General features: G+C 40.9%; 3 protein-coding genes across 7 annotated transcripts in view; 2 read left to right on the top strand and 1 right to left on the bottom strand.

Moving 5' to 3' along the window:
* Window positions 1-14649, top strand: part of LOC139548336 (zinc finger protein ZFP2-like) — a 110356-nt gene extending 95707 nt beyond the window's left edge. Inside the window, exons 1-2 of one of the 2 annotated variants that reach the window (XM_071357957.1) lie at window positions 4564-5350; window positions 11832-14649. In XM_071357957.1, the coding sequence (XP_071214058.1) occupies window positions 4885-5350; window positions 11832-12967 (1602 nt within the window). In that variant the 5' untranslated portion in view covers window positions 4564-4884 and the 3' untranslated portion in view covers window positions 12968-14649. Of the gene's footprint in view, window positions 1-4563; window positions 5351-11831 lie in introns of those variants that run through there. The other variant, XM_071357966.1, reaches the window with a different exon arrangement.
* The window catches only part of LOC139549612 (zinc finger protein 664-like), a 438201-nt gene that overhangs the window by 54488 nt on the left and 367503 nt on the right, over window positions 1-16210 (bottom strand). The window lies entirely within an intron of this gene.
* LOC139549671 (uncharacterized) overlaps window positions 1-16210 on the top strand; it is a 520909-nt gene that overhangs the window by 160480 nt on the left and 344219 nt on the right. The gene's annotated exons all lie outside the window — the stretch shown is intronic.

Below are 16210 nucleotides of genomic sequence, written 5' to 3'. Positions count from 1 at the left end.
CAGCACAGGTGTAACACATTCTGACTAACGAGATGGACAAGCCAGCACAGGTGTACCACATTCTGACTAAAATATGATAGCTGCATCTTTATTTTACTCATTTTCAAAAGTATTTTTTTTACCAAAAACTGAAAATGAATAAAATAAAGTTGCAGCTGTCTTTATTTACATCAAACTGAACTAACTGCTATCTTGAAATGTTGAAAAAGTGTTTTTAAATAGCCATCCTTTTAAAATAGGCATTTGCAAATTAGTTGAAAGGCTAAGAGAATCATCTCCAACCTCCTCTCAGGAGATGGCTCCCTCAGCCTTTCAACTAATTTTCAAATGATAGGATAATTATTTAAAAACACTTTTTCAACATTTCAAGATAGCAGTTAGTTCGTTTTGAGCATATCAAAGACAGCTGCAACTTTATTTTATTTATATATATTTTTTTCCCAGACAAAAAATTTCTAAGTCTACACAGAAGTTCACACTCAACTTTGTTGAGCCGTGCGCCTGGTGATTGAACAGGTTACCAGGTGTATTTTTGAATATGGTTCTTAATGGCTTCATTGGGTTGCTGGGGTCCATTGCTCGCTAAGGGGGACAGTGCTACAGTGGGTTAAATACAGTGTTTTGCTAATTTAAAAAAATTGTGCCTGGTAACCCAAAATAATACCAGGTGCACGGATGGATCAGGCCAGAATCTTTTTAAAACCTCCATAAATCCCTCAGGCCGGCCCCCATTGACTTAGGGCCGTAGTATGGTGTTCCCATAGCGGGCATGTATGTCTGTATGTCCCCTGAATATCATTTAAGACACTTTTGAAAATCGTGCCTGGTAACCCAAAATAATACCAGGTGCACGGAGGTGGCACTCTGTCACTTTTTCGACCAATTGCCGAAATATTCAAATAATGATTAAAAATACTTCCCGGTGGGCTAAATGTCCCACATTTTAAAGGATTATCTGTATTGATTTTCACACATTTTTTCCCCCTCTCTAGTTTGTGCAATGACAGAGAAGTGGGACTCTGGCATTTTTCTGACAAGATCTCTCATTGATCTCGGGTTCAGCCACCAGGGGGCACCAAACCTCTTTGAAAAGTTCATGTGAATAGTTACGACTTCTCAGGAGATGATAGACTTAGCCTTTCAAATGTTTTGTAATGATGGGATGGCTATTGAACAGAACTTTAAAACCTGGTTTTCTTGTATGTACCAGTTCATGAAATCACACATTTGACATTTATGCTCACTGAGTCTGTACATAGTCAAAGCTTTCCTTAAGTTTGGGTCAGTCACAGTGGTCAGGTATTCTGCCACTGTGTACTCTCTGTTTAGGGCCAAATAGCATTCTAGTTTTCTCTGTTTTTTTGTTAATTCTTTCCAATGTGTCAAGTAATTATCTTTTTGTTTTCTCATGATTTGGTTGGGTCTAATTGTGCTGTTGTCCAGGGGCTCTGTGGGGTGTGTTTATGTTTGTGAACAGAGCACAATGACCACCTTGCTTAGGGGACTCTTCTCCAGGTTCATCTCTCTGTAGGTGATGGCTTTTTTAATGGCCCATACCCTCTTCATCACAAATCAGCCCTGCCATTGTTTGTATTCATACTGTTTTGTGAAGAATGGCTTCTTTTCTGTTAGGTTGTATTCCACTGGGAAAGGGATTACAGTTTTCCTCAGTCGCTTTGGTGCATTTCTTAGATCAAAAGTGTAATTCTTGATACTACTTGTACAAATTCCAAATCATCTAGTCACTTGTGCACATCATTAAAGCAATTTCTTATTCCTTTGAACAAATTGCAATTGATAATGTACAAGTGTCAGCTTTTTTACCACATTATCAATTGCTCATGTCCATACCTCTTTCGCTTCACGGAGAGTTGAGTTGCAGCAGGGAGTTGCGTTCCTTCTTTATAGAGGCGTGCGTAACAATTATAACCACCAGGTCATTATAACCACCAAGTCATTATTACCACCAGGTCATTATAACCACCAGGTCATTATTACCACCAGGTCATTATTACCACCAGGTCATTATAACCACCAGGTCATTATAACCACCAGGTCATTATTACCACCAAGTCATGATTACCACCAGGTCATTATAACCACCAGGTCATTATAACCACCAGGTCATTATTCCCACCAGGTCTTTATTACCACCAGGTCATTATAACCACCAGGTCATTATTACCACCAGGTCATTATTACCACCAGGTCATTATAACCACCAGGTCAGGGAGAAGAGACTCACCTTGTCACCTAGTGAGATCACTCTGTTATAACACACTGTCTGTCTGTCTGTCTGTCTGTCTGTCTGTCTGTCTGTCTGTCTGTCTGTCTGTCTGTCTGTCTGTCTGTCTTAAACCAATCAGAATTCAGAAGAATGCCAAAGTAAGGTGTGATGTAATATGGAGGACCAGCCTATTCCCTATGATGTAAACTACAACAGAAATAACTTAAAATGTATAACTTTAAATTAAACCAATAATTTGAACTCATGATTTGAGTGATTAAAGTAAACCACAGTTTTGGAAATACATAACGCCATCTAACCAATCAAAGAATGTTAACTATATGCAGTTATCTTAGCCAGCCAGCTAACATTAGCTATATGCACGCCAACCAGCTAACGTTAGCTATATGCAGTTATCTTAGCCAGCCAGCCAACATTAGCTATATGCAGTTATCTTAGCCAGCTAACATTAGCTATATGCAGTTATCTTAGCCAGCCAGCTAACATTAGCTATATGCAGTTATCTTAGCCAGCCAGCTAACATTAGCTATATGCAGTTATCTTAGCCAGCCAGCTAACAATTAGCTAAATGACATTAACTGCAGGTCAAAAGAGCAGCAACATACAGAATGAGGGAAAATCCCCCACATCCAAAATAGATAGATTCCAGAAGTCAGTCAGCGTGCTAGCAATAAGCCAAGGTGGAAAATGTTACAAAACTCCCGTAGTCTAATTCACAGAAAACATGCTGAAAAGTAGTGACTATGGTCAGTGAGCTGGAGCCCAACTACCGGAGACCAGTTAGAACCCAACTAAAACATGATGTGTGTTGAACGTGTTTGCATATCAAAAGATTAGGGACGAAATGAAGCTTCAAACTTCATTGATCACTGCTGATAAAGTGACACACTGCTTTGAAGTTTACTGCTAAGCGATTTCAGCGCATGCCTCGTAGCTCCGGTATCAAATGTAACACGTTACAGCGCGTGCTACCGTTGTTGTGTTGTTATCTTGACCAGTGAGCTGATTAACATCCATATCGAAAAGTTGACAAAACAAAAAGGAGCAAGCAGGTTGATTTCCTCTGTCATCTTGAGCCCACGGCAAGAATGCACCAGAGCCCACCGTGCTAACAGGTTCCCACTAGATAACACAACCACACAGTTAATGAAAAGCATGAGGTGAAGCTTGAGCTAGATATCAACCTATCGAGCTAGTGTGACCTTCCTGGTCTCTCAAGTCAGTGAGTCAACACAGGAAGGAGCAATGGATGGATAGTTCATTTATTTCCAAAGCTGCAATGATGGGACACACACAGTATGGATGAATGATCAGTAGTGACGGGATATAAATAGCACTCCCACAGCAATTCTCCATTAATCTGCCCTATAATATACTAACAAAAAAACAATTGAAATGTCTATCAAAGTCATTGTGATCATATAGTGGATTTAACAATTCCTACTAATTCATAATTTACTATAATAAATGAATCAATTGTTTCCATGTGTCTCATATTCACTACATCAGAATAAACTGTCATCCATTTTAGTATCAAAATATATCAAATTAACCTGGAAAATGACTAAATGTCCCCCTATGGTGGTTAAGAAGTATAATACACCTATACTAACAAAACCGGGCTGATGAATGGCTGGTGTTCATGAATTTATAAAACATATACTCTATACATTTGTCATAAATGACCTGCATTGATGAGACACACAGTGTGGATGAATGATCAGTAGTCGACAGGATATAAATAGCACTCCTAAAGAAGATGCATTTTCCAGTTAGATACCAATTTGAAAGAGGGAACTTTAGCATAAAACCCACATGGAAAACTGAGATTTGGCAAATAACATATAAAGAGAGGCTTACTTGACACCAAACCAACAACAGTAGTTACTAAAACATAAATTGCTAATGTATGATTTAAAAGGTGGATTTTATGATGTAATGTCAACTTTATATATTTCTATCCCAGGACCACTCAATTTTGAACTCACCCACAGCAATTCTCCATAAATCTGCTGTGGATTACCCAGAATCCCGAAATAAATTAATACATATGTGATCATTCAAAAACATAACTGGTTGTGCTTATAGGGAACTAGATCGTGAACACAACTAAGTTACTAAGTCTTTAACCACACTGTATTGTTACACTGGTGAGTAAAAACTCATGCTTCCTACACTAACTTTTTGTCTGAACATTATAATATATATTTTACGTCACACTAGCGTCATTGTCTTAAAGTCGCACATCTCCATCGCAGTCAGAGGTTCAGACTGAGCGTTACCCACTCGTCAGCTGATGGCGGTGTGCGATTTTAAGGCAATGCTGTTAGTGTGACGTATAATCTAGTGGACGGAACGCAATGCTGTTAGTGTGACGTATAATCTAGTGGACGGAACGCTTCTTTCAGCAGCAGCAACAGTTAGTCCGCCACCTCGGTAGCTTGCTAGCCAAAATAGCCGAACCCATAAAGCTCTTTAGACGCTTTAGTGTATATTAGCCACTGTGTTTTAAACCCTCTTCTGTTGTCTAGTTAGTTAGTTATCCTATTTAATTTCATATTTACGGTGCTGTTGTTATTATTCAGCTAGCGGACTGGTTAAGTTAGCATTAGCCTAGCTAGCTAACATCTCCGACCATGAGTTCACTAAATGACTCTCTTCCTGCTGAAGAAGAGACGGTCTGTTGGACGGAGAAAGAAGCTCTCATCAAAGAGGAGGAGGAAGAGAAGGATGTTACAATACAAAAACAAGTAGAGGGTGAGGTTGTTACCCTGAAAGAAGAAGAGAAAGACGTTTCAGTGAAAGAAGAGGAAGACGTTACAGTGAAAGAAGAGGCGTTCAGAGTGAAAGAGGAAGACGTTACAGTGAAAGAAGAGGGGTTCCGAGTGAAAGAGGAGGAAGGTGTTACAGTAAAAGATGAGGAGGATTCAGTTTTTGAAGTGAAAGCGGAGGAGGGGGAGAATACGGTCTCATCGGAAGAAGAGGAGGAGGAAACTGGATATCTGGACCCGATTTCCCAAACGCAATTTAAGGCATCCAGTGGTTCTAAAGATGAACTTAGCCATAAGATGGTTTCTAGAAACCGGGCCGTGATTACCACTGGTAAGTACTGTCTTAAATACAGAGGTACAAACTCTGCAGTTGTTGAACTGATGTTTGGTGTTAAAAGGGAAATCTGCAATTGCTACATCCATATTTTGACTTTTAAATTATTTATTTATAGCCATTGATTCTTGAAGAATATAACACATGCCTCATGAGCTTAGTTCAACTGTTGTACCCCATCAGAACCCCAAATAAGCTTTTTTTACTCCAATGTTTAGAAACAATGTAAATCAACAGCCTTAACATGGTTAACTATAATGTTGATATCATGGATGGTCAGTCCTTGCATCCATAGGTCTGTCTATGAATTTGAGAGTAGTTAAATGTCTCCAGACCCATCATCATCTTATTAGCAAAACAGTGGTGGAATGACTGCTTTGTTATTGTTTCAACTTCAGATTGGTTGATTGATGTGTGGCTTTTTTAAAGTGACAACCTAGTATTTAAACAGCAACAAAATGGCTGCCCAGAGACTTGGTTTGGTAAACAGCTGAGGGATGGGGGCTGGGATGGGGGCTGGAGAAATGTAACCAATCTCAAATTCATAGAGAAAGTTATTGTAGGAACACTAACTCGACACCTAGCGAACTCGTCAAGAAGTTCAGACATCTTGGCGTAACAGTTATAAGGTGTTGGCTTGACAGTCGCTGGACCCAGGTTTGAGTCCAGCTCAGGGCTTCCCCCTGAATTCACTACACTATGAATACAAGGACTGGCCATGCATGATATCATAATGATAGTTTAACCAGGTTTCTAGGATATATAGTATATTCTAGAATTCATCCATGATGTCATAGTGATAGTTTAACCAGGTTTCTAGGCTATATAGTATATTCTAGAATTCATCCATGATGTCATAATGATAGTTTAACCAGGTTTTTAGGCAATATAGTATATTCTAGTATTCATCCATGATGTCATAGTGATAGTTTAACCAGGTTTCTAGGCTATATAGTATATTCTAGAATTGCCAGTGAAGATTTTCTGTGGAGGCAAATTATTAGAGCTGTTGATAAGTCATTGTATAATATTCAGACATTTTTTTTTCATGCCTTTACATTAATGGCAAGACATACCTAGATTCAATTACATTCATGAATTGGTTTTAAACATTTGTTTTAAACCCTTCTCAAAGTTGGTGCCTTGACGGATTTATAGAAAATGGTTTATCATGAAACACTTTTATTTATTTAAATGTAACCTGTATTTAACTAGGCAAGTCAGCTAAGAACAAATTCTTATTTACGATGACTGCCTACCCCGGACGATGCTGGGCCAATTGTGTGCCGCCCTATGGGACTCCCAATCACAGCCGGTTGTGATACAGTCTGGATTTGATCCAGGGTGTCTGTAGTGGCGCCTCAAGCACTGAGATGCAGTGTCCGCTGCGCCACTCGGGAGCCCCAAAATCATGTTCTAGTGCTGTCCCCAACTAAAATACATCTTGGTCAACCAAGAGTCATCTGTTCTTTCTACCAATCGCCCCATGTGTTTTTATAAAATCTGTATGTACTGAACTTGTATGATGCTTTAAGCATTCTGTTTGATTAAATAATTAAGACACACAAATGACTCGAAGTCATAACTAGAGGGAGCCGGTCGTCAACATAACCCGACCAGAGGGAGCCGGTCGTCAACATAACCCGACCAGAGGGAGCCGGTCGTCAACATAACCCGACCAGAGGGAGCCGCTCGTCAACATAACCCGACCAGAGGGAGCCGCTCGTCAACATAACCCGACCAGAGGGAGCCGCTCGTCAACATAACCCGACCAGAGGGAGCCGCTCGTCAACATAACCCGACCAGAGGGAGCCGCTCGTCAACATAACCCGACCAGAGGGAGCCGCTCGTCAACATAACCCGACCAGAGGGAGCCGGTCGTCAACGTAACCCGACCAGAGGGAGCCGGTCGTCAACGTAACCCGACCAGAGGGAGCCGGTCGTCAACGTAACCCGACCAGAGGGAGCCGGTCGTCAACGTAACCCGACCAGAGGGAGCCGGTCGTCAACGTAACCCGACCAGAGGGAGCCGGTCGTCAACGCAACCTGACCAGAGGGAGTCCCCCCTCCACTGCTGGACTTCGTAAATTCTGCCGTTCTGCTACTTAAGTTTTCAGTAGTAGACTAATAGTCTACAGATAGATAGACTATTTCAAACAAAAGACAATGAATAAATTGACAAAACTGACGCATCTTGTAGGGTCAGGTCTGGGTGGTCTGCAGGGGGCTGTTTCATTTAGTATCCGTTTGGGTCGGCATGGGGAATGATTGTATTTCCCCATAGTATGTTTTTCCGAAGTTAAATGACTGAAAGGGAGTGTAACTTTGATTATAATTGCACTTCCCTGAAGGAGGGAAACGAGGTACAACACCTGTTTGTTCCCGCCCTTTCCTGTGTCGGTGAAGAGCGGTATTAAAGAGCAGAATAAATCCAAGCCTCACTCTCATCACCTGTGGGTGGCGGGGCTTCCAGCGAGGCGTGGATTTGATAGTATGTTGTACCTAGTTTCCCTCCTTCAGGGAACAGTAGTTATAGTCATAACGTTACGCTTGTCATATGATGAACTTCAACTTAAATACGGGATATTGCTGTCGGACAATTTTTTTGTATTCTGAAATGCACTCGACCCACTTATCATTTAGTGGCTCCTTATGTTACGCTGGGAAAACCGTTTTCATGTTCTAGTCCCGCTCAACATGCCTCAGAGAACTCTTTTGTCCCACCTCCCACACATGCGGTGACCTCACCTAGCATAACTGGTGCCTCCAGAGATGCAACCTCTCTTATCGTCACTCAATGCCTAGGTTTACCTCCACTGTTCTCACACCCTACCATACCCCTGTCTGTACATTATGCCTTGAATCTATCCTACCACGCCTAGAAATCCTTTTTATTCTGTTCCCAACGTACTAGACGACCAGTTCTGATAGATGGGGGGGGGGGGGGGGCAATCAATTCACATATGGTGTCCAGGGCACAGCTGGGAGCTGAGGGTGGTCTATAACAGTCTATAACAGGTATTTGTAGTTGTCCACATATTCTAAGTCAGAGCCGTCCAGAGTAGTGATGTTGGACAGGCGGGCAGGTGCAGGCAACGATCGGTTGAAGAGCTTGTTCTTATTCTCCATGGACTTTACGGTGTCCCAGAACTTTTTGGAGTTTGTGTTGCAGGAAGCAAATTTCTGCTTGAAAAAGCTAGCCTTGGCTTTTCTAACTGCCTGTGTATATTGGTTTCTAGCTTCCCTGAAAAGTTGCATAGCACGGGGGCTGTTCGATGCTAATGCAGAACGCCATAAGATGTTTTTCTGTTGGTTAAGGGCAGTCAGGTCAGGAGAGAACCAAGGGCTATATCTGTTCCTGGTTCTAAATTTCTTGAATGGGGCATGCTTATTCAAGATGGTGAGGAAGGCATTTAAAAAAAATATCCAGGCATCCTCTACTGACGGGATGAGATCAATATCCTTCCAGGATACCTCGGCCAGGTCGATTAGAAAGGCCTGCTCGCTGAAGTGTTTCAGGGAGCGTTTGACAGTGATGAGTGGAGGTCGTTTGACCGCTGCCCCATTACGGATGCAGGCAATGAGGCAGTGATCGCTGAGATCTTGGTTGAAAACAGCAGAGGTGTATTTAGAGGGCAAGTTGGTTAGGATGATATCTATGAGGGTACCCGTGTTTATGGAATTGGGGTGGTACCTGGTAGGTTCATTGATAATTTGTGTGAGATTGAGGGCATCAAGCTTAGATTGTAGGATGGCTGGGGTGTTGAGCATGTTCCAATTTAGGTCGCCTAGCAGCACGAGCTCTGAAGATAGATGGGGGGCAATCAGTTCACATATGGTGTCCAGAGCACAGCTGGGGGCAGAGGGTGGTCTATAGCAGGCGGCAACGGTGAGAGACTTGTTTTTAGAGAGGTGGATTTTTAAAAGTAGAAGTTCAAATTGTTTGGGAACAGACCTGGATAGTAAAACAGAACTCTGCAGTCAATCTTTGCAGTAGATTGCAACACCGCCCCCTTTGGCCGTTCTATCTTGTCTGAAAATCTTGTAGTTAGGGATGAAAATGTCCGAATTTTTGGTGGTCTTCCTAAGCCAGGATTCAGACACGGCTAAAACATCTGGGTTGGCAGAGTGTGCTAAAGCAGTGAACAAAACAAACTTAGGGAGGAGGCTTCTAATGTTAACATGCATGAAACCAAGGCTATTACGGTTACAGAAGTCATCAAAAGAGAGCGCCTGGGGAATAGGAGTGGAGCTAGGTACTGCAGGGCCTGGGTTCACCTCTACATCACCAGAGGAACAGAGGAGGAGTAGGATAAGGGTACGGTTAAAAGCTATGAGAATTGGTCGTCTAGAACGTCTAGAACAGAGAGTAGAAGGAAGTTTCTGGGGGCGATAAAATAGCTTCAAGGAATAATGTACAGACAAAGGTATGGTAGGATGTGAATACAGTGGAGGTAAACCTAGGTATTGAGTGATGATGAGAGAGATATTGTCTCTAGAAACATCATTGAAACCAGGTGATGTCATCGCATATGTGGGTGGTGGAACTGAAAGGTTGGATATGGTATAGTGAGCAGGGCTAGAGGCTCTACAGTGAAATAAGCCAATAAACACTAACCAGAACAGCAATGAACAAGGCATATTTACATTAAGGAGAGGCATGCTTAATCGAGTGATCATAAGGGTCCAGTGAGTAGAGGTTGGTTGGGGTCACGGCGATCCAGACAGCTGGCCGGGTAGCTGGCTATCGGTAGCAAGATAGCATAGGATGGAGGTCTATTTTTAGTCACCTCGTGCGTTTCCGTCGGTAGATTAGTGGGGTTCCGTGTGGTAGAGGGGATCAATCCGATTGGCAAAATAGATATAGTCACCCAAGAAAAATTGTCCGATATACTTATTCAGATAGCAGCCGATAAGACAGCTAACAATTAGCGGGCCCCAGATGAGCGTTCAGGTAACGTTGCGATGGAGGTGCCAGTTGGATAACTCCCTCGGGCAGATAACGTCGGTAGTCAGTCGTGAAGGCCTGGTGGGGCTCCGCATTTGTAGTAAAAAAAAAGGGGTCCGGATAGGTGATTGTAGCCCGGGAATGGCTGATGGAACTCTTCAGCTGGCTAGCTCCGGAATAATTTAAGTTTGCTCCGGGATCGACGTAAGCCAATAGTCACAGGGTTTGCAGCTAGCTAGCTGAGAAATCAAGGTGTAAATGTCCAGAGCTTGCGGTTGAAATCCGGGGATATTGAGAAAATCGGTCCGGTATGTTCTGGTCTGAGTCGCGTTGTACAAAAGTGCCGATAGATTATCGAGCTAAAGGAATAGCTGATGACCACAAAATGTGGGTAGCTGAAATACTAACGTTAGCCAGTAAACCGGCTAACTTCTGGGTAGCTTCAGGTTAGCTTCTGGATAGTTTCTGGTTAGCTTCTGGCTAGTTTCTGACTAGCTTCTGGTTAGCTTCTGGCTAGCTTCTATTGTGGATTTTCAGATTTGAGGTAAATAATACTTTTTTTTGTGTAATTGGTGAGGCGGGTTGCAGGAAAGCTTTTTGTAGTTGAGTTCTAATAAAATATATAAAAGATATGCGAAGAAAGGTGTAAATATATATATATATATACAGGACACGACAATACTAGGACAAAATGACTTCTGAACTGCTATGCCATCTTGGGAAGATTTTTTTTTGACATTGACTAAGATACAGTAGAATAGGATAGAATATAGTATATACATATGAGATGAGTAATACATAGACTAAGATACAGTAGAATAGGATAGAATACAGTATATACATATGAGATGAGTAATACATAGACTAAGATACAGTAGAATAGGATAGAATATAGTATATACATATGAGATGCCATCTTGTAAGAAAGAGTATTAATATTAAGCAGGACATTCAAACGAGCCTTACAATTATAATCCAAAGTAGTGTGAAATGTACTCATAATCAACCTGGAAATGGAGGTTACTCCCCTGAGTTTTCCCCCATTCACATTGAGAATACATTGTGAAAAACTAAAATCTTTGCTCACCATTTTTGCTCCAGGCAGATATACTATGTCCATAACTAGTGGTTTCCTCATTACCAGATATAGTGCATCCATAATTAGTGGTTTCCTCATTAGAAAGGAGGAGTTTCTACAATCAAATTGCATTTGCATCGACCTCGTGCCGCAATTTTAGCAACACGGAAAGGGGCCTATATTGGAGACCAAAAGTCGTCTGGCACACTGCTTAGAGTTTCAACAACATGAATAACTTATTTCTAGTCTACAATCTTAGGTGTTACTACTAATGTGAAAACATGACAATATATGACTTCTTGCTCCTTTTAAGACAAATGTCAAATCATTACATTCATTACAGACGTCAATTATTGTACAACATCATGGCTACGCTGTTGGCATCACCTTTTACAGTGGATTTCTGCTGTTGTGGGCCTTTAACCATCTGTATGACTTTGTCATTCACACAGGAAAGAGACGTGACTGTCCTGGATCCTCTGGGGAGCCTCAACAACCTCATGATGCTGACGAGGCAGAGAAGAGTCTCTCCAGATCAGAACACTTCAAGAAACACCAGCGGAGATCCACAGGGAAGAAACCTCACTGCTGCTCTGACTGTGGGAAGAGATTCACCTCATCAGACATTAAAATTCATCAGAGAACACACACAGGAGAGAAACCTTACAGCTGTGATCAATGTGGTAAGAGTTTTACTCATTCAACCAGCCTGATAACACACCAGAGAACACACACAGGAGAGAAACCGTATAGCTGTACTCAATGTGGTAAGAGTTTTACTCAGCTAAGCAACCTTATATCACACCAGAGAACACACACAGGAGAGAAACCTTTTAGCTGTGGTCAATGTGGGAAGAGTTTTGGTCAATCTAGCACTCTGACTCTACACCAAAGAATACACACAGGAGAGAAATCTTATAGCTGTACTCAATGTGGGAAGAGTTTTACTACATCTAGCACTCTGACTCTACACCATAGAATACACACAGGAGAGAAACCTTATAGCTGTGATCAATGTGGGAAGAGTTTTGCTGCATCTAGCACTCTGACTCTACACCATAGAATACACACAGGAGAGAAACCTTATAGCTGTGATCAATGTGGGAAGAGTTTTGCTGCATCTAGCACTCTGACTCTACACCATAGAATACACACAGGAGAGAAACCTTATAGCTGTGATCAATGTGGAAAGAGTTTTGGTCGATCTGGCCAGCTGACATCACACCAGAGAATACACACAGGAGAGAAATCTTATAGCTGTGCTCAATGTGGAAAGAGTTTTGGTCGATCTGGCCAGCTGACATCACACCAGAGAATACACACAGGAGATAAATCTTATACCTGTGGTCAATGTGGGAAGAGTTTTACTACATCTAGCATTCTGACTGTACACCAGAGAACACACACAGGAGATAAACCTTATACCTGTGGTCAATGTGGGAAGAGTTTTACTACATCTAGCTCTCTGACTGTACACCAGAGAATACACATGGGAGAGAAACCTCATAGCTGTGATCAATGTGGGAAGAGGTACACTGATAAAAGATCTCTGATTAAACATCAGAAAATACATGGAGTTGTTTCATGATATCAATGAAATAATGTCACAATGTAGAATGTTTTAACATTGTAGTAGGAGTATTTTAATGATGTCACAATGTAGAATGTTTTAACATTGTAGTAGGAGTATTTTAATGATGTCACAATGTAGAACCCTAAACGTTTGTCCCCTGTTCTATTGATTTCAACATGATATGGATATTAGCCTCAGGGGGAAAATCCAGGCTCTGAATTGGAAGAGTACTATTTATGTGATTTAACAAAAAGTGACTAACACAAAAAGAGCTGTGTTACACTTACCATGTTGGTGACCCACTTGAATCAAAATGGAACACCTCAAAATGTAGCGAGCTGTTTTCTACAAGTTGTCCTCTAACCAGTGATGTACACATTACTCCCAGATTCCGTGTGGTTTTTCAGGTGTTAGTTTTAACAGGAAGTGCAACCTCATCTCCCTCCTGTCGCACAAATGATTTTAGCATGATATAGATTAGTTATGACAAATAAGTGTTGCGTTCCTTTGTTTTGCAACCCATAAATTTAAATGCATCACTCTAAAATGTAGCTGACTGTCTTCTGCAGGTTGTCCTCTAACCAGTGAGGTGAAAGATATCTCCCATTTCCATGTGTTTTTTTAGTTGTGTTAGTTTCAACAGCACGTACAACCTGATTTCCCCCCTAATCGATATCAGTGATTTATTGCTACTTGTCAAAACAACAGCGTTTTTGGTGCTTGTGCAGTTTATAAGGAGCTTGTTTAAGTAATATGATTATTGTGGCCGATGTTTGTGTATATAGTACATTTTATGTTTATGTTTTCAATTTATCACAAAGTGTTTCTGCATTTGGACACGTTTAAACTGTGACATTGGGGCTATGCCACCTAGTAAAATGTTGTTGAAAATAAGACTATGCCCAACTTACAATATAAGTTTGGTTTTAGTTGAAAGTGAAAGTTGGGGGAAAAAACATTGAATTTCAACATACTTGCAGCCTATACACATTAACGCAGTATAATAAATCAGTGTATAATCAATTTTATTAACAATCCTAATAAATTGAGTCATAAATGTAGGATATATTTGTTGTCTTAAGGGGGAAGTGTTACAGTCTTTGGTTTCTAGCTCGTTAGCACGTTTAGCTCGTTAGCATGTAGGACGCACTGATTGGTGTCACCTCGTTAGTCAGTATGTGTTACACCTGTGCTGGCTTGTCCATCTCGTTAGTGGGAAGGTGTTTCACCTGAGCTGGTCCAGGTTCTATTTAAGAGTGTCTGGCCCAGTGCTCCAGTTGTCTTGATAGATGTGGAGAGTCAACACCTTTAGTTGCTCCACCTTTTTGGTTTGCTTCCTGTCTTTAAGTTTGGTGTGGGTTTTTCTTTTGTTTGCCTCTTCTTGGGCAGATTTAGTGGGTCTCATGGTGGGTGTCTTTGAGGTCCCAGTTGTTGTTACTAGTCAACTTCCAGTGGACACCCCCATAGTGTCTTTCAGAGCCCCTCCTAAAAAACAAGCTTATATTTTGGGTTGGATATTTTAACATTTTAATCAATGGCATTTCCTTAGGATGCTCATTAGTCTTTAAGTTGTGATTATAATTTTTTTAATCCTCTTATGTTTGTGTACTAAATATTTCAGTTTTTTTCCTTTGAAGTCATTGTGTTGCATCCATGTCTGAAATGTGCTGTATAAATAAAGCTTGATTTGATTTGAACATATTGCAAAACAAGATTAACCCATTGACTGACCAATCAACAAACTGATCGTCCATCTTAGTATGAAAAACAGTATCAATCTCACATTTCAAGCCTGCTGACTGAGTGGTAAACACCACCATCACTCCAAGCCGCATTAGGTTCAGATCTACCAGGATGGGCCTTTGACATAATCTGGAAGCAGCCAAGCCACTAAAAATACATAAGCAATGTCAAAAGATGAGTGGGGAAAAGTACATTTTACACAAGTGACCTTCATAATAAATCAAATGTTATTTGTCACATACAGATGTTATTGCGGGTGTAGCGAAATGCTTCAGTGCAGTAATATCTAACACACACAAATCTAAGTAATGGAATAAGAATATATAAATATATGGACGAGTGATGTCAGAGCGGCATAGACTGATACAATAGTATAGGATAGAATACAATATATACATATGAGATGAGTAATACATAGACTAAGATACAGTAGAATAGGATAGAATACAGTATATACATATGAGATGAGTAATACATAGACTAAGATACAGTAGAATAGGATAGAATACAGTATATACATATGAGATGAGTAATGCATAGACTAAGATACAGTAGAATAGGATAGAATACAGTATATACATATGAGATGAGTAATACATAGACTAAGATACAGTAGAACAGGATAGAATACAGTATATACATATGAGATGAGTAATGGCAGATATGTAAACATTATTAAAGTGACTAGTGTTCCATTCCTTGAAGTGGCCAATGATTTCAAGTCTGTGTATGTAGGCAGCAGCCTCTCTGTGTTAGTGATGGAAAAACAGCTTCTGTCTCTCGGTCCCAGCTTTGATGCACCTGTACTCACCTCACCTTCTAGATGATAGCGGGGTGAACAGGCAGTGGCTCGGGTAATAACAAAGAACAAATGTGTGTGCCTGAGGGGAAATTCACTTTCATACAGCCAAAAGGGGTGACAAACTACACCCACATCAGTGGACAATTGGCACTAACGTAAATAAGCATAGATGATGGAAGATATTCCCTTTTGCTTACGTGATAAACCGCTAAGGGGACATAAATATTTACCATCTAAACCATGTGTGACCTCTCACCTCTCTGGCTGTAGAAGTGTTCTTCCTAACCAGTCCCTCAACAGATCTCTGACTGAGCTCCACCCTCACTGGGTCTTCAGAGGAGAGGAAGGCTGAGGAGGGATGGAAGGATGAATGGATCAGTCAGTCAATAAAGTGTAGAGCTGCTGTCTGACAAAATCACTATTTTGGTAGTTCATTAAAGTAAATAAGGCTTAATGACTGCTGAATACCAACTATCAATCACTTAGATCATGTATTTTCAACGGGCTAGGGACGTTCCGTTGAAGTTGACATTTAAAAGGGTATCTAACCAACTTCAAATACTGTATAGATAGATAGATACGTGAATGAAATATCACCAGCTGACTTACCTAACTTCATATTAGCTATCTATCCTGATGTATTTATCACTGTAAAAAACAAACTCCAAATGCATTTGTAGGTAGCTAGCTAACAGCCATGGAGGGTGAAAGGA

Source organism: Salvelinus alpinus, chromosome 2 (genome assembly GCF_045679555.1).
Source record: "Salvelinus alpinus chromosome 2, SLU_Salpinus.1, whole genome shotgun sequence".
In the NCBI taxonomy this organism is placed as follows: Eukaryota; Metazoa; Chordata; class Actinopteri; order Salmoniformes; family Salmonidae; genus Salvelinus; species Salvelinus alpinus.
Note: the sequence above shows the minus strand (reverse complement) of the source record. Positions and strands in the feature narration are given on the sequence as shown.